This window comes from Neolamprologus multifasciatus, chromosome 1 (assembly GCF_963576455.1).
Source record: "Neolamprologus multifasciatus chromosome 1, fNeoMul1.2, whole genome shotgun sequence".
NCBI classification, from domain to species: Eukaryota; Metazoa; Chordata; class Actinopteri; order Cichliformes; family Cichlidae; genus Neolamprologus; species Neolamprologus multifasciatus.
Window position 1 is genome coordinate 36,959,997 of NC_140439.1, and position 21,980 is coordinate 36,981,976.

General features: G+C 43.9%; 2 protein-coding genes and 1 long non-coding RNA gene across 11 annotated transcripts in view; 2 read left to right on the forward strand and 1 right to left on the reverse strand.

The window, feature by feature from the left end:
• Nucleotides 1–21,980, reverse strand: part of vps13c (vacuolar protein sorting 13 homolog C) — a 68,246-nt gene that overhangs the window by 44,027 nt on the left and 2,239 nt on the right. For 4 of the 9 annotated variants that reach the window (XM_085182975.1, XM_085182812.1, XM_085182738.1 and 1 more), the window contains exons 4-34: nt 21,605–21,700; nt 21,281–21,313; nt 14,296–14,397; nt 13,732–13,794; nt 13,179–13,253; nt 11,827–11,936; nt 11,692–11,751; nt 11,551–11,610; nt 11,299–11,379; nt 9,800–9,857; nt 9,532–9,659; nt 9,350–9,456; nt 9,084–9,258; nt 8,700–8,762; nt 8,484–8,622; nt 8,305–8,405; nt 7,867–8,009; nt 7,517–7,709; nt 6,320–6,434; nt 5,737–5,873; nt 5,238–5,370; nt 3,985–4,102; nt 3,768–3,900; nt 3,430–3,502; nt 3,212–3,312; nt 2,946–3,099; nt 2,757–2,833; nt 874–933; nt 468–618; nt 274–390; nt 76–179 (exon numbers count right to left, since the gene is read on the reverse strand). In XM_085182975.1, the coding sequence (XP_085039101.1) occupies nt 76–179; nt 274–390; nt 468–618; nt 874–933; nt 2,757–2,833; nt 2,946–3,099; nt 3,212–3,312; nt 3,430–3,502; nt 3,768–3,900; nt 3,985–4,102; nt 5,238–5,370; nt 5,737–5,873; nt 6,320–6,434; nt 7,517–7,709; nt 7,867–8,009; nt 8,305–8,405; nt 8,484–8,622; nt 8,700–8,762; nt 9,084–9,258; nt 9,350–9,456; nt 9,532–9,659; nt 9,800–9,857; nt 11,299–11,379; nt 11,551–11,610; nt 11,692–11,751; nt 11,827–11,936; nt 13,179–13,253; nt 13,732–13,794; nt 14,296–14,397; nt 21,281–21,313; nt 21,605–21,700 (3,260 nt within the window). The remainder of the gene's footprint in view (nt 1–75; nt 180–273; nt 391–467; nt 619–873; nt 934–2,756; nt 2,834–2,945; nt 3,100–3,211; nt 3,313–3,429; nt 3,503–3,767; nt 3,901–3,984; nt 4,103–5,237; nt 5,371–5,736; nt 5,874–6,319; nt 6,435–7,516; nt 7,710–7,866; nt 8,010–8,304; nt 8,406–8,483; nt 8,623–8,699; nt 8,763–9,083; nt 9,259–9,349; nt 9,457–9,531; nt 9,660–9,799; nt 9,858–11,298; nt 11,380–11,550; nt 11,611–11,691; nt 11,752–11,826; nt 11,937–13,178; nt 13,254–13,731; nt 13,795–14,295; nt 14,398–21,280; nt 21,314–21,604; nt 21,701–21,980) is intronic. The other 5 variants (XM_085182901.1, XM_085183049.1, XM_085183344.1 and 2 more) reach the window with 3 other exon arrangements.
• Nucleotides 1–21,980, forward strand: part of agrp (agouti related neuropeptide) — a 35,488-nt gene that overhangs the window by 2,347 nt on the left and 11,161 nt on the right. The gene's annotated exons all lie outside the window — the stretch shown is intronic.
• LOC146526206 (uncharacterized) overlaps nt 20,040–21,980 on the forward strand; it is a 372,953-nt gene continuing 371,012 nt past the window's right edge. Inside the window, exon 1 of the long non-coding RNA XR_014869371.1 lies at nt 20,040–20,097. This is a non-coding gene — a long non-coding RNA (uncharacterized LOC146526206). The remainder of the gene's footprint in view (nt 20,098–21,980) is intronic.

Genomic DNA, 21,980 nt, shown 5'->3' on the forward strand with positions numbered 1-21,980 from the left:
ATAGTACACAAAAATATCACATGTACAAATACACTTTGGAAACAAAGTATTCCAGCAAGTTTTCCTGCTGCAGACCTTTCTGTGGATGGTATTGGGGTTGACGTCTGTGACCACGATGTCTCGCAGCCGTGCGAACACCTCCGTCTCCTTCGGCTGCACCAACACAGACGCGTCGATTCCTGCAGAGAGGTCACACGACCACAATTTATGCTTCATCGTGTGTCGTCAGCGTGCCCGTGCTTTTAACTCTCGCTTCAGCTCAAGCGTTCGCACCTTGGACTCTGATGTCAGCGATGCTACGGCGGTCATCACACACCTCCACATGGAAACAACCCAACATGGCGACCAACTTGAAATTGAATATTCCTGCATCCTTAGCTCCTTTAGATACTGCAGAAAACGAGAATCATATCCTGTCAGATGAAGATCATTCAAGACACACCTGTAACCGGACGGTTAAGCCTCACCTGTCCGGCTCTTTCCCGTCTTCTCCACCTGCTTTTTGACGTCTTTGTCTTTGTCTCCGCTGAACTGTGACGGCATGGCGTTGTTCAGGTAATTGATGGTTGAGAGTAGAGCTTTAGTGTGAAGGAGGAAGTCCAGAGAAGAAAACTCCACCTGAAACAGCAGTACAGAGACACCTGAGAGGAAGCATGACATCATGAACCGACTGACTGCGAGCCACTATTTGTTTAAGAGATAAAACATCCAGACCCACACTTTTTAAAGCACTTATAATAATCCCTGAATGACCAACAAATGTCGAGTCACATGTTTGTGTTGTTTGTATTAAGAACAAAAAAAAAAAGTCATAAACTGAATGACTAAATGCTGATTTTAACAGTGGAATAAAAGAACCGCTCGCCCACTCACCTTCAGCGTCTGCTCAGTGTTTTCAAACAGTGTCTGGAAGTTGGGACCGCCGGGGTCGGCCTGCGGGAGCACAGAGACACAAAAACACGTTCAGCGGGTTCATGTTTCTGTTTGCTGGATAAAAGGCCGATTCTGACTAGGGCTGGGTATCGTCACTGATTTCTAGAATCGATTCGATTCCAATTCACAAGGTCCCGAATCGATTTGATCCACGATTAAATTCAATTCAATTCTATTTGAATCTGGGAAATTTTGCCTCAGACAGTCAGAAATATTATAATTCAGATCAGTACATTTACATATTTTGACTTTATCAAAGGTGGGAGCATCACAGCAGAGGCCTTTGTGTCAAAGTAGCTGAAGATAAAACACAGAAAAACATGAAGGTGATTTTCCTAGTCTGGGATTTTATAAAAATATTCTGCAGTACATCAAAAACGAAAGAAAACCATTAATCAACATATGAACGTTACCTCTGACGTTACAGCGGTTTTATTAGAGACATGGCGTTTTGCATTTTCTATCATTTTAAAAAGTTTAAATTTGTTCAGTATTGAACGGCAGAAATTAGGTTTTCTTTTCGGAAGTAAGTAAAAGGAAAATAAAACAGCGGTCGACAGCGCTGTAAACAACGTAGACTTGTGCGTAACAAGCAAGCGAATAATGCAGAAAACAGATTTTTAGACGGGAAACTGTTCTTGAAGTAGAAAGAGAGAGAGAGAGAGAGAGCTGTGCATGAAGTGTGATTTTATCCTGGTGGAAGCAAAACAGCAAAAGTCAGAGTGAATTCATGACGATGTTTATGTGAAGCGTAGTTTGGATCTTCTTTTGCTGCTGGTTCGGTCAATATTGTTTGGAGGGAGATCAAACTAACAGCTTTAGAATCAGCGCATAAAGGGCGTGAACACAAAGCGCGGACCTGCCGAAACATCAGAATCAGCGAGCTGTCGGCTTTCAGCCCCGACCGTGTCCGTGCCGTCGGGTGAGAAAGGCGACATCTCACTGATTCTCACGGGTCCGCGCTGTGTGTTTACGTCTTTGTGCAGAAGCCGTGTACCTGCTCTCATTTACTGTTTTAAATGTTTGGTGGTTGTCGAGGTTTTGTGACGTTTCACCTGAGATTCTGGCATTTTGGGCAAAATACATTTATATATATATATATATATAATAAAAAAAAAAAATCGATTCAGGATTTTAATCAATCGATATCACGTTATCCAAGCCAGAATCAATTTTAATCAGTGACTCGATTATTAAAACCCACCCCTAACTCTGACTATGTCACAGGACTGATACAGCGCCAGGCAAAACGATCTGAACTGTGGTGTTCTGAGCCATTTTTGGCCACATCAACACAATCTTCAGTCACACCACAACTCCACTTACTACATGATTGTGACCTGTCCCAAATCTGTGTGTCTATTATGTGTAAATAGACGTCTCTGCATTCAGTCATACTTGTTATTAACCTCTGTCTCTCTTCCACAGCATGTCTTTATCCTGTCTTCCTTCTCTCTCTCCAACCAATCACAGCAGATGGCCCCGCCCCTCCCTGAGCCTGGTTCTGCTGGAGGTTTCTTCCTGTTAAAAGCGAGTTTTTCCTTCCCACTGTCGCCAAAGTGCTGCTCATAGGGGGTTCAATTCAATTCAATTCAATTTTATTTATATAGCGCCAAATCACAACAGTCGCCTCAAGGTGCTTTATATTATACAGTAGATCCTACAATAATACATACAGAGAAGAAATGACCCCCTATGGCAGTGTAAGTGTGTCCATGTCCTAAAATGAGTGAAATATCTGAGGAGCAGGATCACCAGCAGTGAGATCCAGTACTACGTGTAGAGCAAACAGGTGAGTCCGCTGGTGGTGGGTTTAATCTTACCTTGATGAACTCCACCTTCAGCAGGTTGGTGCCCTGCTCCGAGGAGCTGATCAGGTGGAGAGGCTGTTTTGTACCACCTGAAACAACAAAAACACATTAAAAAAAAAGAACAAAAATATCACGACTATGAACAGGTACACAACACAAAAGAATTAGTTTAAATTATGATGCTAATAGCATCTGTGCTACCTGGCAGGTCACAGTAGTCGAGCATGACTCGTTGCAGATACGAGGTGACGCTCAGGTCGAAGCTTCGTTTCTTCCCTTCGGCTCCCAGGTTACAGATACTGAAGGACAGGAAAGTCTTTTCCTGTTCCACCTGCCGGGTCAGCTCCACCAGCACCTGAACACATCGCACGCTGCTCGGTCACACGCTCTCATTTAACACTAGGACACCCCACCCCCTCCTCCTGGGTCGCATGATGACCTGACATGAGAGCCAAACATACACGCACCTCTTTGACTTCAAACTTGAAGTGAACATCAGTGAGATCCTCCACAGTCGAGCGCTGATGATCCTCATCTGTTGATTTCTCACTGGTGTCTTCATCCGAATCTGAACACAAATCACGCACGACAGCGTCAGTCACAGCCCACAGTGTCGTACGGCGTCGCTTTAAAGCTTTTAATTTGTTAAAAAACAATAGTCAGTCGAAATGCACCGAGCACTTACCGGTTTCCACGGTGTCGAGGAGGGTGGGGTGAAGGTCAAGTGCTCGCGGTCTCACCTCCACCAACGGTAAGACCTACAACAAGAATCGCCCAAACACGGTCAGCTAAACATCGAAGTGCAGGTAACTCTCACTCCCCAAAGTTCTCTCTGCAATCCCTCTAACATCCCTCAGTCCTCACCCTTGACCTCCCCATCACTCCCCAAACTTTCACCTGTCTCTACCACCCCCCAAATGTTTTTGCTCTGAAGTTTCCCATCATCACTCACTCCTCCAATCCCAATATATCCTTTCTATATTAGTGCATAGCTGCAAGACGAACGGTCTGCACCAAACGTACCTTCAGCGTTGGGGTGGATGGCGAGGAGTCCACGTTGGGTAGAGGGATGCCGTCGACCAGCTCGAGGACACTGTGGATCTTCTGGTCTGAGATCTTAACGTGTAGCAAAGGCAGCTCGCCCGATACCTTAAACCTGAAACGCCAGAAACGATTCGGATAACGTGCACAGGTGAGTCAGCAGAAGATTTGAACGCCTGTTCACCGGTGGGAATCATACCTGGGCATCCTGGCATCCTTTTCCACCATGCACTTGGCCAAACTGAGAGTGAGATCCATCGGCTGGAGGATGTGTTGGAATGAAGAACCCTGCTGCCGTGCTAGTTTCCAAGCCTCACCTGGAATCAGGTCACGACAAATTAACTAAAAATGATAACAGATGTAACCTGAGAAAACACAGTTCACCTACTGGCCACTTTGTTAGGTACACCTGCTCATTAACATAAATATGGTGAATGAGCTGGTACTTATAAGCCTTATATGTAGGGATGCAACGATACCATTTTTTTCAAACCGATACTTGGATCTGAGTACTTGCCGATACAGAGTACAAAAATTGATACTTCTACCACACACACACACACACACACACGCAATGAATTGGAAGACAGGTTTTATTTTATTCTCTGCCGATAATAAATAATATCTTAATAAAAGTGACCACAAAAAAATTTAATGTGAAAAATAAGCACTTCTGTTAAATTATTGGTTTGAGAATAAAATAAACGTTTAAATTGTTGCAGAGTGTCCATATTGTAAACAAACAAACAAAATAATGAAAGTATTTGGCATTGACAAACGAACTCCCCATCTGCCCGTGGATCATCAGTCCACTGTGCCGTTAAACCAAGGACCTACATCGCGCACACACTGCTTGTCTTTACCTCTTTAGAAAGTTTTGGCACCATTATCTCCCTGATGTGTGGGCGGTTGGGAATTTCATATCGCAGCTCGAGTATGCTGAGAAGACGGTGCAATCCTATGTTTTCCACGACTGGCATTGGCTGGTCATCCAGAGCGATAAAATGAGTCAGAGCCTCTGTTATTTTAACTGCCCGTGGATTTTCTCTTGACATTTTTCAGCGCTTTTCCAAAACCTGAGTTAAAGTTGGCTGTTCCGGTCCACACTGCTGACATTTTGTTTAGCCTAGCTACAGCAACCTCCAGTTTCTCTTTTTTATCTGGAGCTGCCAGTCTGACTCGCCTAACCCTGTGCCTGTTTAGCGCGGTCTGTCCCCCTAGTGGCCAATCTAAAAAACTACAACAAAAATGACAAGCCACCCTCTGATTAATGAAATAAGTTAGTATCGGTTCATGGTATCGGTTAACTTTTACGAGTATGAGTACACACACATTTTGCAGTATCGGCCCCGATACCCGATACCAGTATCGGTATCGGTGCATCCCTACTTATATGTATTCAATACTTGCACTTTTGTGTATGTGTAGCTCTGTTGTTGTGCGCTGATGTACCTGACTTGCTGTAAAGCACTTGAACTCGGCTCAGCTTCACGCTGTATCTGTCATAGGCTCGATCCATGATTTCCTCCAGAGACGAGAAGGAGGAAGTGGACGACCGGATGCCGCTCTGCTCAACACTGTTTAACTACAGACCAACAAATACACACTGGTGTTAAGAGACAGGCTGTAGTGCAGGCCTGTAAACACTCACGCTGTTGTCTTATCTGTTGCACTACAAGCTGTAAGGTCAAACCACAAAACATGTATGAAGCCAGTTCTATAAAGGCAAAAACCCGGGCACACCAGCAATTTAGGAAAACTGTAAAATATCCAGAACTTAAACTGTACTGTAACGGAAATTTTTACGATCACAGCTGACTTTCTTAAGGTCAGTATGTGTATTTATTATTTTTATAGTTAGAGAATATTAAAGAAACTGCTTATCATCATGAAAATATTATAAAAAAGGTATTTTCATCTTAAAAGCAGGGGTAAAACTAAAAGAACTGACCTGAAAGCAGCCAAAGTCCACGATAATGAGGTCCGCCGTGCTGCTGTAGAAGCCCGACTTTGGCAGCAGCAGATAGGACGGTTTCAACTCGATCCTCAGGTCCAGGACCTTTCTGGTCTCAATCATGTGAGACAAACCTGCAGAGACATGAATCCCTTAACCTCCTAAGACCTGAACTCTTCCACAGCATGCATTTTTAATTTCTCTTTGATATTTGGGCTGATTGGGACCCGATGAATGTAAAAACAAAGAATTACCAGGTTGTTTTTTTCCCTGATTTTTGTTTCTAAGAAAAATAAGAGCCACATATGAGGATATTTGTTTAAAATTTCGATAGAACAGTAGCAGGATAATGTCCTCGTAAGTGGATATCAGGCCCTTGTAGAGCAAAATTGAGTATTTTGGTCTAAATAACCCAAAATGTGATGTCCACATATGTGGACGCCAGGTCCTAGGAGGTTAAAGTCCTGGTATGGACCCAACAGTCCTGATCATCATAGGACTACATAACCTGTTCAGCGGTGAGGACATTGGACCCCTCCTCCACCGTAACTGCTGGTTTGAACAGAAAATAGTTACTGACCTGTGGCAGTTTTCTCTTTGATCTCCTCCAGTTTGGAGAGTGTGGCCGTGGTCAGGACCTCCAGATCCACACCTTTCTCTGTCTTAAAGAAGTCGACGATACTGTTGACTGTCAGCTGAAGGATAAAAACAGAGAGAGAGAGAGAGAGAAGTCATAAGAAACAACCATCTTTGACTTCCCAGAGACACTTAAATGGGTTGAAGAAGAAGAAGAAGAAGAAGAAGAAGAAGAAGAAGAAGGAGGAGGAGGAAGAAGAAGGAGGAGGAAGAAGAAAGAAGAAGGAGGAAAAAGAAGGAAAAGAAGGAAAAAGAAGAAGGAGGAAGAAGAAGAAGGAGAAAGAAGAAGAAGGAAAAAGAAGAAGGAGGAAGAAGAAGAAGGAAAAAGAAGAAGGAGGAAGAAGAAGAAGAAAAAAGAAGAAGGAGGAAGAAGAAGAAGAAGGAAAAAGAAGAAGGAGGAAGAAGAAGAAGGAAAAAGAAGAAGGAGGAAGAAGAAGAAGGAAAAAGAAGAAGGAGGAAGAAGAAGAAGGAAAAAGAAGAAGGAGGAAGAAGAAGAAGGAAAAAGAAGAAGGAGGAAGAAAGAAGAAGGAGGAAGAAGAAGAAGAAGGAAAAAGAAGAAGGAAGAAGAAGGAGGAAGAAGAAAGAAGAAGGAGGAAGAAGAAAGAAGAAAGAAGGAAGAAGAAAGAAGGAAGAAGAAGGAAGAAGAAGAAGGATGAAGAAGAAGAAGGAAGAAGGAAGAAGAAGGAAGAAGAAGAAAGAAGAAGAAGAAGAAAGAAGAAGGAGGAAGAAGGAAGAAGGAGGAAGAAGAAGGAGAAGGAAAAAGAAGAAGGAAGAAGGAGGAAGAAGAAGGAGAAGGAAGGAAGGAAGGAAGAAAGGAAGGAAGAAGAAGGAAGAAGAAGGAGGAGGAAGAAGAAGGAGAAGAAGGAAGAAAGAAGAAGGAGGAAGAAGGAAGAAGAAAGAAGAAGAAGGAGAAGGAAAAAGAAGAAGGAGGAAGAAGGAGGAGAAGGAAGGAAGGAAGGAAGGAAGGAAGAAGAAGGAAGAAGAAGAAGGAGGAAGAAGAAGGAGAAGAAGGAAGAAAGAAGAAGGAAGAAGAAGAAACAGACACCAGAAAGACTAACAGAAACTAAATAACACACGAAAGAGAAGCAGCTTTCATTTACTGTGAAAGGTGGTTTAAGGCAAACGTGATCAGAACGATTACCGCATCATAGATGATCTCCACAGGCTGAGACTCGACTCTGAGCAGCTGGTCACCAGTGCTTTCCTCGGGGTTCAACTCGAACAAAACGCTGAGCAGAGACGAGGACGAGTCGCCCATCGAGGCGATGAGTGAGGGCGTCGCCCCCTGCTGCTGCAAACCAGTAACATACCAGTGCTGCAAGGTCGTCTCCACCCTGCAGCAGAGCAGGGTCGATACAAATACGAGTCAGACTGACATGGATATGTGGACACCCCCAGCCATTTAAACAGACAGCACCTTCCACCAAAAGTAGCACTAGAAGATTTCAGCAGGTTGATTTATTTCATGTGTGTAAAATAAAAACCCCTGACCTGATGGCCTGAGCTCCGGGCCTCTGAGAGATTTTTGTCTTGAGGTCGATCATCTGGACCTTGAGGATTTCTGGTACATTGGGTTCCTCTCTGACCGTGACCGAAGTCCTCAGTAGCTGGAAATTGACGATCACAGCTACATACTGAAACAGACAAGTTCACGCCAGCTCGGTGTTACCAAAAAGTCTGGGTCCTGCTTCAAGTAGAGTCGGGTATTTTTAAATCTGCTTCATTTGACATTTGTGGGCGTGTAAATGATGAAAAACGAACAATATGTCGATAATTAGTCAGCCGCTGAGTGAGGACGCTGTAGCATGATTGTAGAAGCATGTAGAATATTTAAAATAAAAATGCTCCTTTGCATAGACACCTCACACGGTTAAACTTGAACTTATCATCTACAAAGCCCACAAGCATGCAGATTGCAGGTGTGTTTACCTTTTTGGGTAAAGCCAGATTGTGAGAGCTGCCACTGTACCCGATGGCTGTGTACAGCTTTTCCTTCTCCTCTGCGGTCATGATTTGGTCGAGTCCTGAACCTGAACAACGACAGACACGCTTTCAGCCGCCAGTTTGGACGGAGCGAGGTTTTTAAGGCGAATCTGAATATCACTTACTCTCCGGCTCTTTGCTCTCCTCTGCCGCCTGCTCCTCCTTTTTAGCCTTCCTCCCAAATAAGCCGCTGAAGAAACCTCCTCCCTGCTTTTGTCCCGCCGCCGCCTTCTTTGCTGCCACCTTCTGTCCTGATCTGATCACCTGCAGGTGGAAGACGAGCATATGGCGTATAGCTAGCCTGAACTCTCCTCTGGTCTAATTTCAGTCATTGTGTTTACCTCCATGTGCGCCTGTTGTCGGCCCAGAGTGATGTTGAAAACATCCAGAACTTTCTCGAGATCCTGGAGGAGCAAACAGCAGCAGGAGTAGGTGTGAGCAAAGTTCAGCTTCTTTCTTATTGGCGGCCAAAATACTCATAATTAGGATTCATTAGTTACATTCAGTAACTAAGGCAAAAAAGCAGAAATCAAACACATGACTGGAATTTTCTTTTAAAGTGATCTTAAGTTACGTCATCTTCGTCATCTTCAGCAGAGTGGTGGAAGATTACAGAGTGCTTTGTGTAATTGGTGGAGATTGGTCAGCTACATATGAGCGACTGTGGTTTCTGTTGGGTGTGCGCTCTGTTTAAGCTTGGCGCTGCTGTACACAGACACCTTTACCTGGACTTGTTGCTCGGTTTCCTGGCTCACTTTGCCTTGGCTCAGCAGTTTGGTCTTGTAGGCGTTCTTGTAAGCCTTCAGGTTCTCCCGATGACGTTGAATGCTAGACCAGGACCACGTGTGTGAAAGAGGGTGGATGTGGACCTCCGTAACGCTGTTGACGCCGTACTTCCACCTGAGAGAGGCAGAGGAAGCAAATGTTTGTGAGTTTCTGAGTCGATTTTGTTCACTGATCATCTCCGAATTGGAAACTTTACAAAACAGACCAGAGTTTGACATTTCCTTTGACTGGGACGTCCGGCCTGAACTTCCTGTAGGGGGCGTTCTTCACCATGCAGTCAATGGACTCCAGCAGCTCCACCATGGTGAGGTACTGTATAGGAATCCGAGGGGAATGTTTAGAGAACAGTCTCACCTGTCTATGCCTCCCATCTTGGTCTCATATTACCTGTGGTTTGGTCATCTCGATGGCAATGCTCTGGACCTCCAGCTGAAGATCTGCCTTCGGACTCTTCAGCTCCAGCTCAGCGCTCGGGTTGATGCATATTTTAGCCGAAGCGAAGATTGGTTTGAAAACTTCAGGGAGAAAAATATTTATGGGTGAAATTTGTGTGGATTTCACTGAGTGTAAGACGGTAAATACAGACATGCAACACAACAGGGAGGCTGAACTATGTGAATGCTGTTCCTCCTTTTAAAAGAAGTGTTGAACTCACTGTACTGATAGTGAGGAAGCTCCTGGTCCTTAGTGCAAATCCCAGATTTTAGCTGGCCCTGCACGAGAGGAGGAGACAGACGATGAGTGTGAATGTTTCCTCTGACAACAGATTAAGGGTCACTCGGCTGACAGTTACGTACATTTGTGGCTCTCATCTTGCAAACTGTTGAAATTAATGCAACTTACAGTGTCTCCCTTTATGGCTGTAACCAACATAGGGATCACTGGATGACTCCATGAAATGATGACGATTACCTCATTATTTGCTCAAATTAAATTAAAGATTTAGGACTAAGCAACAGCTTTATAGCTGTAGTTAACATTTACATGCCTTAGAATAAGAATGTACTCTGCAGTAACCCTGAAAATAGTCATAATAGATATGAAGGTGAAGGCTTATTAAATTAAAAAATAAAATAAAATAAAATCTCCAATTTAAAATCCTGGAGTGGTCGAGTGGAATGACACGTGTATCAGTTTCTCTCTTTTCACTTATCATTAGTTTTATTTTTACTTTTTATTCTTGTTATATTTTTTATTGTTAATTAAGAATCAGCTCAAATCAGTCAAAGGAGCTTGCAAAGAAAAGCGTCTGGACTTCTTTAAGTTACTTGAAGACGTTTCACCTTCATCCGAGAAGCTTCTTCAGTTCTAAGGTCAAATGGTGGAGAGTCCCAGATATAAACCTAGTGGGAGTTTCCCCCCACAGAGGGACAAAAGGACCCCCTGATGATCCTCTAATCACCTGAGCCAAGGTGTGAAACTGGGTGTGGGTCCCAATCAGCCAGGGTTTCGGGTGAGTTCATTGTGAAACCTGGCCCCACCTTATCATGTGATTTCCTGAGGTCAGATGGCCCAGGATGTGAGTGGGCGTTAAGGCGTCTGGGAAGGGATCTCAAAACTGGATTATAGATGGCAGAGAGTTGGTGTCGTAAACCACCGCCTCTGTTCAAAGATGGTCGCTCACAGTGGACATAGATGCTTTTCATTCTTTCACTCTTTCAAACCATCTGTCCTCTCTGTCCAAAATGTGAACATTGGCATCCTCGAAAGAGTGACCTTTGACCTTTATATGCAGATGGACAGCTGAGTCTTGTCCTGTGGAGGTCGCTCTTCTATGTTGTGCCATGCGCTTGTGAAGTGGCTGTTTGGTCTCTCCAATGTAGAGGTCTGGGCATTCCTCGCTGCACTGTACAGCAAACACCACATTGTTAGGTCAAAACTCCAAAACACAGACTTAACAATGTGGTGATTAGAGGATCATCAGGGGGTCCTTTTGTCCCTCTGTGGGGGGAAACTCCCACTAGGTTTATATCTGGGACTCTCCACCATTTGACCTTAGAACTGAAGAAGCTTCTCGGATGAGAGGTGAAACGTCTTCAAGCAACTTAAAGAAGTCCAGACGCTTTTCTTTGCAAGCTCCTTTGACTACGATGATCTGGATGACTGAGAACCTTCACAGACAGCTCAAATCAGATGACTCTGTTCCCAACTCACCACGATGTCCTCCCACGATCCTTTGTAAAAGATCGGACTGTTGACGTTCCAGTAGGCGCAGAGAGACTTCAGACTGCCAAGCTGCGGTAAACATGTAAACAGCACCAATCAAAATCATGGATCCATCCACATCACATGACCGATGAGCTATTCTGCATCCTTCACACAGGTGACGTGCAACTTAAGCTTCAAGCTTACAAACATCAGATAACAAGGAACACAGAATTAGAGGGCAAGCAGAGCATCTGTCACCTTATAGATGATCTTCGCTGCCTCGTTCAGGATGCACTCTTTCCAGGTCGCATCAGTGGTCTAAAAAAAACCAAAGAAAACACAGCGATGTACCAACAGCAACTGCACAGGTAGCTGGAAGTGTGTGTGCGTATATGTTACCTTAAGGCTGAGCTCTGACAGCGTCACTCCCATAGACAGGGGGCGCTGTGGATCCGACAGCTGAAACAAAACAGAGCAGACATGAGCTGACTCACCTTAACGAGCATCCGGATTTGAACCTGGATCAGTACTTACGTCATCTTCGTAGCGCAAGTGGATGCTGCTGATGTTCACCTGCAGGTTTTTAATCACCTGAGTGGCCATTTTCTCCGCAAACGTGTCCTTCTTTTCTTCCTTGGGTTTGTCTGAAACAATAAACCGTATAAAGAGTGAGTCTTACTTACTTGGATTCATACAATTTTTACTTCATGTTGGATACAGATGGTTTGTTTCTGTTCATTCATAAAAAAAAATTCTGAGCTTTAAAAGGCAGGTCCAAGAAACCAATATGTAACAGAGATCCTGAAATTGTGATTTCACACTGACCTACACCTCTTCACAGATCAGATTTTCACTACCATATAAAAATGGCCAAAAATAATTAACAGCAAAACTGCAATCTTTCTAGAATATTTATAATAGTGGTATCAGTTTGTTTAGTGTAATATTTTGAGGACCAACAGGTTTTGTGTTGATCAAGTGACCAGGTGGGTGCAGGCTGGTGGTACCACCTGGCATATTAAACAACACTGAACACCTTTACCAGAATTTAAACGTGAAAACACACTGCATAACCATCCAAATATCCAATATATAGACTGCAAAGAGACAGTCCCTGAAGCCCCTGTCACACAGGCCTAGCGAGCTGTTGGTGACCTCATGGCGCCACTACAAAGATGAGGTTTTTCACTCACTATGTGGCTGGCATTACACATTTTCTCCTAGCAACCAGTGGTTTCCGGGTGGGTCTCTAGGCATGTGTGATTGGGGCCTTACAGGAAAAATGTCTTAAACAAAAATAAATGATTTCACTGAACTAGTATGAAGAACTGTTTGCAGTACTGAGTCCACTCAGCTTAAAAACAGGACTGTAGTGACTCAGACACACCTGTGAGGTAAGGTAGAGGGGACAGCAGAGCAGTTTAACAGAGCAGCTAGCAAAAGCTCAAAGATCAGAGAGAAAGAAGGAGCAGAGAAGTCACAGGAAGAGTCGAGCATTCACAAATCAGGAATTAGGTCCTCCACAGTGCTCTCTATTCATGTCCAGCTCATCACTTAACAACCTAACAGCCTAAAAAGGGAGGCTGCACGGCAGTCTGCCCAACTCCTGTCAGAAGATTTAAGATCTTATATGTGTATTATTAACCTGACATGAACACTGGTGTCTCTCGTGAGATCAACACTCTGCATGAACCACTTTATAAAAGTGCTCCCGGGTCCTAGAATGATAAAAGTTTGCTTCATTAATGGTATAAGTTAAAGGATAATCACTCTCTGTTACAACTTATGAGACCATTGCTGAGTAACATCATTCTGAATGGTTGATCCAAACAAAAGGACCAGGCGCCTGTTTTAAAGCACAAACTCAGTGAAAATGTGAAACTCACCTTCTTTGTGGTCGTGTCGTTTCAGCTTCTTCAAGGCTTTTTTGTGCTTTTTGTGTTTTTTACGTCCTTTTGGGACTTTGGCAGCGTTAAAGGAAGAGACGGCAGTTAGTGTGAGAAAAGCCCGAAAGCACACAGTGTGCGGGAAGCAGCAGCAGAAGAGCCCACACATTCAACACTAAAACCAAACTCCACAACATCTGCAAGCCCCAGAGGACAGATGGGGATGTTTGCATGGCAGAGATACCAACTAGCATCTCTTACATTTCTTGACATAATCAGAGTGAGCTCTGAGATAATGTGCGTTTATTAACTAAAGGCAAACAGCTAATTAATGGACCAATATGGCAAAAAAACCAAACAAAGAATGATTCAAATTCAAATCCCTGAACATCTGAAGCTTTTTTTAAACTGGACTTTTATTGGACTGAAGAGCTCTGAAATGCAGCCTTACCTTCTGATGTCAGCATGCACCTACACACGTGTGTGACGCCGACCTGTGTGTCTGTGTGTGTTAACTTATGTTTCATTGTGTGTGCCGCACTGTGCGCTTTACCCTTGACTGGCTCCTTGTAAACCACGCTCTCCAGACTGAACAGCAGATCTCCGGTTTGAGATGCTGACAGCCAACGCAGCATGAACGGGACAAACAGGATGTTAATACATTCACCTGTGCAGGACATGATTCACACACTGCGGCGGTCTGGTTTGGACACTTCTGACCTGAAACCTCACAGTGGAAACCTAATGGTGAAGCTCTGACACTTAACACACACATCTGGGTAGAATCTGCACATGCGGGATGAGAATTATTTGGTAGCTTGAGCTGTTTAGTTTGCAATCCTGCAAGAAAAATTTAAGTTCAGTGCTAAATTTTTATTTTTTTTTAAAAATACCCTGAAAAAAATATCTAGGACTAAACTGAGACTCTGGTTTCTTCACAGAAACACCAAGTGGAGGAACTAAAACTGTGCCTGTTTGTGTGGTGGGAAAAATGTGAACTGGAGGAAGCGAAAGTTAAAACCACAGGAAAATTTAGCAGAGCAAAGATGGCAAATAAAGCAGGAAACAGAAAAATCCACAGGTATCCACAGGTGTCACTGAGGTCAGACTGACTCACCCCTGCGTGCGGCCATCTGCAGCGCATCCTCGATGCGTTGCAGTTCCCTCTGCTTGGCCTCCTGCTGGTAACGCTCCTCCTTCGCTGCATCATACTTTAATGCTGAGAAAAACAACCAAAACAAAGCCAGAGTTAGTTTTAACCTCCACCCGCATCGACCTGGTGCCTGCTCTGAGAGCCAAACTGTCTCCTCCTACTGGATAAAGAGCCAGTTTGTCCCTCACGGGACCTCTCCCTGTGGAGTTAGAGCTCCCTGAGGAGTTTCACCACAAACAAACTAAAGTTCAGTTTACATTCAGCATGTCAGGAGTTACTGTGTATCTTACAAATGTGTTCAAGGTGTTGTCATCGTTATAAAGCATTTACTGGCATGCTGCTGTGTATCTCGCTTTGTTGCGCAAACATTGTCTTTGCATATCATCTCTGGTTCTGTTTTTCTTGCGCACAAAGATACAGACTGACCACAAAACTGCTCCTTTGGGTTACTTGAAGTCAAAACAGGATCACATGAAAAAACTGTTACAATCAGTCTTTATAGAAAAGAGCCAAACAAAATTACACTTGTAATATATCTTCTTTCTCTCACCCCAACCAGTTGCAGAAGATGGCCCCGCCCTGTGGTGTAATCTGTGTATAACCTGTTTTATTGTGAAAGGGGTTCGGAAACAGGAAGTGATTAATAAAGGTCGGAGTTTGTGTGCTCTACAAGGTGTCGCTTGAATCCTTGCCTAAAACCACGACATGGTGTCAGAAGTGGGATTGCAGTAAAAGCCTTGTCATCGGGGAGTGACAGCAAGCGGCTTTGGGAGCGGTAAAGAGTTTTTCTCCAGACGATAAGATGTCGGACGAAGAAGCGGGAGCTAGCGCAACAGCTACACAGCCTCGCACGTCACCGCCCCACCAGCAAGCTAACGGCGGCTATAATGCTAACGCCAACTTACCCCCGAATGCCACATTCACCATCCAGCCTCCCGAGCTGTTTGATTTCTCAAGGCCACAGCAATGGGAAAAGTGGATAAGGAGGTTTGAAAGATTTCGACTTGCAAGCAACCTGCACCTTAGCTCAGAGGCTAACCAGGTAAACACACTCATCTACTGCATGGGGGATGAAGCAGATGATATCCTCCGAGGGCAAGCTTTATCGGACATACAAAGGCAGCAGTACCAAGCAGTAAGAGACACTCTGGATACGTACTTTGTTCCCAGGAAAAACATTATCTATGAGAGAGCCCGCTTTAATCAAAGAACACAGCAAGCTAATGAGACTGTTGACTCGTTTGTCACCGCACTTTATGCTTTAGCTGAAAACTGCAGTTATGGTGCACTGCACGATGAGTTAATAAGAGATCGCCTCGTCGTGGGTCTGAAGGACATCAGCTTAGCGGAGAGACTTCAAATGGACAAAGATTTGACATTGGAGAAAGCGGTTAATCAGGCCCGGCAGTCTGAAGTCGTCAAAAAACAACAGACAGACATCAGAGGGGAAAATAAGATGGAAATAGATGCTGTGACAGCGAAGCACAGGGAACAAAAGCATTCAACATTCAAACCCCGAAGAGAACGTAAATGCACAACAAAGGACAAAACACCAAATGGGAGATCATGCTACAGGTGTGGGAAAACCCCTGCGCATGGTAAAGGACAATGCCCAGCAAAAGATGCAACATGTCACTCATGTGGTAAAAGAGGACACTTCAGTAAAGTGTGTAAATCTGTTAAATCTGTGCATGTGATAGAAACAGACAAAAGTGATGATACACCCGTGTTCCTTGGTTCTGTAGACGCAGGTTCAGATCCTTGGTATGCAGACCTTACTATCAGAAACCACAAAGTTAGATTTAAGATAGACACAGGAGCTGACGTCTCTGTTATCCCAGCCCAGATGTATTACTGCATAAACCAAAATGAGACAGATTTAAGTAAACCAGATAGACCACTGTTTGGTCCAGGTGGTACTCCACTTGATGTGTTGGGTATGAGCAGAGAAACAATTTGCAAAGGTGAACAGGAAATACAGGAAAATGTGTACATTATCAAAGATTTGCACATAGCACTGTTAAGCAGGCCAGCTAGTGTCAAGCTGAACCTTGTGTGTAGAGCTGACAGTATTGACATGAATGTGTTGAATGAGAACTACCCAAAGCTGTGTCAGGGATTAGGTTTAATGCAACAACCTTATACGATTAGGTTGAAACCCAATGCTGTGCCTTTTTCCCTGGCCACACCAAGACGGGTCCCCATCCCTTTGTTAGGAAAGGTGAAACGGGAACTGGAAAGAATGGAGTCCATGGGAGTAATCAGCAGAGTTGAAGAACCAACAGAATGGTGTGCAGGTATGGTCCCAGTGCCAACAAAAAACGACTCTGTGCGTATTTGTGTTGACCTCACTCACCTCAATGAAGCAGTGTGCAGAGAAAAGTACATCCTGCCTTCGGTTGAACAGACACTTGGATCCCTGGCGGGAGCAAAAGTCTTCAGTAAGTTAGACGCAAACAGAGGCTTCTGGCAGGTTCCATTGTCACCAGAGTCAGCACACTACACAACATTCATTACACCCTTTGGGCGCTTCCACTTTAACAGACTTCCCTTTGGAATAGCGTCAGCCCCAGAACATTTTCAGCGTAGAATGTCAGTGATCCTTAATGGGCTGCCAGGTGTGGTTTGTCACATGGATGACATCCTCATTTGGGGACAGGATCAGCAGGAGCACAATGCCAGGCTGCACACAGTGCTCAATAAACTGCAAGAGGCCGGTGTCACACTAAACCTGGAGAAATGTGACCTGAGCAAACTGGAAGTGAAGTTCCTCGGACACGTTTTGTCTGCGGAGGGAGTACAGCCAGACCCAGACAAAATTAGAGCGATCACAGAAATGAAAGAGCCATCAAACGTCAGTGAAGTGCGCAGCTTTCTCGGGATGGTTAACCAATTAGGCAAATTCATCCCAGGACTGGCCGAAAAAGACAAGCCTCTAAGAGACCTGCTCTCGAAGAAAAATCAGTGGGTTTGGAGCTGCGCACAGCAAAAAGCATTCAATCAGCTGAAAGGCGATCTGACGTCAACTCCCATTCTTGCACTCTATGACCCAAACAAAGAGTTAAAACTGTCTGCAGATGCTTCCTCCTATGGACTGGGAGCAGTCCTATTTCAAAAAGAGGGAGAGCAATGGAGACCTGTTGCATATGCGTCTCGTTCTTTAACGGAAACAGAACAGAGGTATGCACAGGTGGAGAAGGAGGCGCTTGGACTAACATGGGGTTGTGAAAGATTCAAAGATTTTCTCATCGGGAGACACTTCTCCTTAGAGACTGACCACAAGCCACTCGTCAGCCTGCTAGGACAGCAAGCTCTAACCGAGCTTCCACCCAGAATCCAACGGTTCCGCCTAAGGCTCATGAGGTACAGTTACACCATCTCACACACTCCAGGCAAAGCACTCCTCACAGCAGATGCACTGTCACGTGCACCCGTTAACCAAGACCCTGATTCTAAGGCTACAGCTGAACTTCTGGATGACACAAATATATATGTGGATGAAATAGTCAAATGCATGCCTGCTACCTTGACATACATCACACAGTTAAAGGAACAGCTAAAAACCGACAGCATATGCTCAGATGTCATGGCTTTTTGTCAGAGCAGCTGGCCAGAATACAGCCATCTCACAGGCCCAATTAAAGCATATTGGCCACACAGAGACACCTTAACAGTACACGACAATCTGCTACTGAAAGGCACCAGACTAGTGATCCCTACTGCTATGCGCCACTCTGTCCTCATTGCCCTACACGAGGGACATCAGGGAATGTCTAGATGCAGAGAGAGAGCCAGGGAGACAGTATGGTGGCCTGGTCTGAGTGGGCAAATAAATGAACTTGTGAAAAACTGCACCATATGCATCAAAGAGCGTACCAACCCAGTACAACCTTTAATGCCAAGCCAACTCCCTGAGAGACCATGGCAAAAAGTTGGAGCAGACCTTTTTACGTTTAACAACGGCAACTACGTGCTTCTGGTGGACTACTACTCTAAATTTGTGGAAATAGCCAAACTTACTCCCACAAGATCGGAGGATGTTATAGTGCATCTAAAATCAATCTTTTCCAGACATGGGATTCCAGAGTTTCTCTACAGTGACAATGGACCTCAGTTTTCAAGCCAACAGTTCAAAGACTTTGCAGCAGCCTATGGGTTCAGGCATGTAACAAGCAGTCCAAGATTTGCACAAAGCAATGGTGAGGCTGAGCGTCATGTCCAAACTGTGAAAAGTCTGCTAAAGAAAGCAAAAGACCCATATCTTGCACTTCTAGCTTACAGAGCAACCCCATTGGCTAATGGATATAGCCCTGCGCAACTACTAATGGGACGAAGACTGCGCACATCAGTTCCCCAACTTCCTTCTTTGCTCAATCCCAGCCTGCCCAACAAGGCTACAGTGTTGACAAAAGCGAGAGAGAGAGTGATGAAGGACAGTGTTGCGTACAACAGGAGACATCGTGTGACAGAACTTCCTCCACTCTCACCGGGACAACCTGTGTGGATTACAGACACTAGGCGTGAAGGGACTGTCATCTCCTCTCACTCCACACCCCGCTCATACATTGTAGAGACCCCTTCAGGAGCCATCAGGAGAAATAGGCATCACCTCCAGCCATTGCCAGATGCCACTCCAAAGTTACAAACCCCAATTATGCCTGTCAGTCCAACAGAGAACGCCCTGCCTGCTTCAAACCTATCGGCGGCTACAACTCTGACTCCTAAGACAGAAGACCCAGGTCCTGTCAGAACTAGGGCTGGCAGGATTGTCAAAAAACCACAAAGACTGGACTTGTGAAAATAAACAAAACAAAAAAAGAAAAACATGGGTTTAAAAGTAAAGAAAAAAAGGTTGAAGAGAAAGAAAAGTTTCTATGAAAGGTTCTAAGAAAAAGAAAAGTACAGTTTTCATATATGCAGAATGTTCTTGTAAGTTTGATGTTTTCAGCGAAAGGAGGATGTGGTGTAATCTGTGTATAACCTGTTTTATTGTGAAAGGGGTTCGGAAACAGGAAGTGATTAATAAAGGTCGGAGTTTGTGTGCTCTACAAGGTGTCGCTTGAATCCTTGCCTAAAACCACGACACGCCCCTCCCTGAGCCTGGTTAAAAGGGAGTTTTCCTTCCACTGTTGCCAAAAGTGCTTACTCATAGGGGGCCATATGATTGTTGGGTTTTTATCTGTATGTATTATTGTAGGGTCGACCTTACATATAAAGCGCCTTGAGGCCACAGTTGTGATTTGGAGCTGTATAAATAAAAGTAAATTTAATTGAACAGTATTAGAAAACAGTTTATCTTCTTTAAACCAATTTTCTCTTCCAGGATAGTTTCATAAAAAAAAAATAGCAGACGTAAAACGTACAGCTTATTGTGTTTCAGGTTTGTGCTAACTAAAAATAAAGACAAGATGATAGTTTATTAAATTTTAATGAAATTTGCAGATTGTTTCGGTGAAGTTTAATAAACTCCTTGCTATCTAAAATATAACAGGACACTGGAGTATATTCTCGAGCATCTCACACTTCTGATAATCAGCTGTTTGCTTGATGTTTATTCAGCTGTGTAAAAACTATAACTTTAATCTCAGCCAAACCGATTTACTCAGGAACAAATAAAATACTAAAAAAAGCCAAACAACAACATTTTGAAGTTATCAAAAGTTATCAAAAAAAGTTATAAGTGACTTATATATATATATATATATATATATATATTTAACCTGAGTAGCGAAAGATGACGGTGGGTTTGAAAACGATTTGCCGGGAGTCCGGTGCTCTCATGGGCTGTAGTGAGCCTAGCCCCCGGCTAGCTATCGAGCTAGTGGCTAACAGACGTCTCCGAAAACGTCGGAGCGCTTTTGAAAATATGTGGCGTCTTGATAAACTGAGCAGATATTTGAGGTTTACACAGCTACATTCTCGCCTGAAAATATGTTAAACGTGTATTTTGTGACCCAGAAAGAATAATAAGAGTAATATTAAAACTAACTAGCTGCCGCCATTGTTGACAACTGAGCTGGGCTGCGCTATGAATTCTGGGACAGAGCTACTTCTTCTTCGGGGTTTAACGGCAGCTGGCATCCTTGTACATGCAGTGCTGCCATCTTCTGTTTCAGTCCGTTATTACACTCTTAAATCCTACTACTTATTCCTGTGTCTTTCGGGATCTTACAAAGCTTCAAACGATGCGTCGACTATTAAATCAGTCGTCGACAATTTTAATAGTCGACATAATCGTGACTAGTCGACTAATCGTGGCAGCCCTAGATACAAGGACCAGGTTGTAATGAGATGAGTTCCTTTCTCATCGAATCAAGCTTCTAATCTGTGAGCTTACACAGGAAATCAGGTCCGGGTGACATGGATCCACAGTGACTGTGCTGAATAGAACGCTGACACAGCTCTAAGTTTTTAAGCTTTTCATTTTCATCGAGCTCTCCTTGACTGGTTGTTCAAAAGGCTCCACCCAACTACCACCACAGCTCACAACATGGTTCTAAAGAATCAAATTCCGGACACAAACCTTTTCCAGATCCCGATATATCCCTTTGAAACATCCCAGGATTAGTTTTCAGAAATCCCTACATCAAGATTAAGGAAGAACCCCAGACTGGAAACCAGATACCTCTACACAAAACCACCGAGACGGTTAATCAGAGCTGCACGATAAGTTTACTGGTAATTGCTGTTTTTTGTTTTTACCTGAAAGGTTTTTCTACACACCTTAAATCCAAATTCAACACAAAGCTGTAGCAGTTCCACAGTAAAAGCTCTCCACTAATCCAACAGCATAGAGGCTTTTACTTTGAGGGAATTTAAAAACGGATTACAAGTTAAACCGCTGTTATCATACACTTATTTGTTTTTTGACATCGTGCAGCCCTGACAGGAAGCCCAGAGAACGGATCGGACCTAAACCCGAACCTCCACCTCTGAACTGGTAGCTTACCGTTATACGGACTCGTTTTCAGCTGAGATCCAGCTGGAACACACACATAAAAGCTGAGAAAACACTCCTTTATCAAAAGCAACACACTGTTAGTAAACTAGCCACGCCTCCATGATGCCATCTGTTAGAAAAGCCTGGAAAAAAACCCTCTCTCCTGTGTGTGTGTGTGTGTGTGAGTTATCATAAGCTGTATACAACTGATTACCAGCTCAAAAAAAAAAAAAATGTATCGTCCACCTTCTGAGTTCAACTTCCTGTTTCTTCTTCTACTTCATGTGACACTTGCCTGGAAAGATGCTTATCTGCAAATTCAGCATAACTTACTGGCTCCAGGGACGACCAGAAGGTAAAGACCCTCCAATGTGGCAACCACAGCATCATTGTAGAGGTTCTTCCAGGGGATTTTCAAAGTCAGCTTCCCTGAAACACAAACACAGATTCTTTCTGATTATCAAAAGGAAAATGTTCAACATCCCAACCCTTACATAAGTCTTCTAGATGCTGGTGATTAGTCCAGCTTTTGGTGCGTTTGTGTTTATGCTGGCTATCTGCACTCGTGCACGTAGGGATATCACTTCCAGCTGATCATCGTCAGATTAAACAGGAAGGAGCTGAGTTAGCTTAGATTTTTAATTGCTCTCTTAAACCTTCAGCAGCTTGCTAAACAGGTTTGGTAGCATTAACTAAGAATTAACCACCC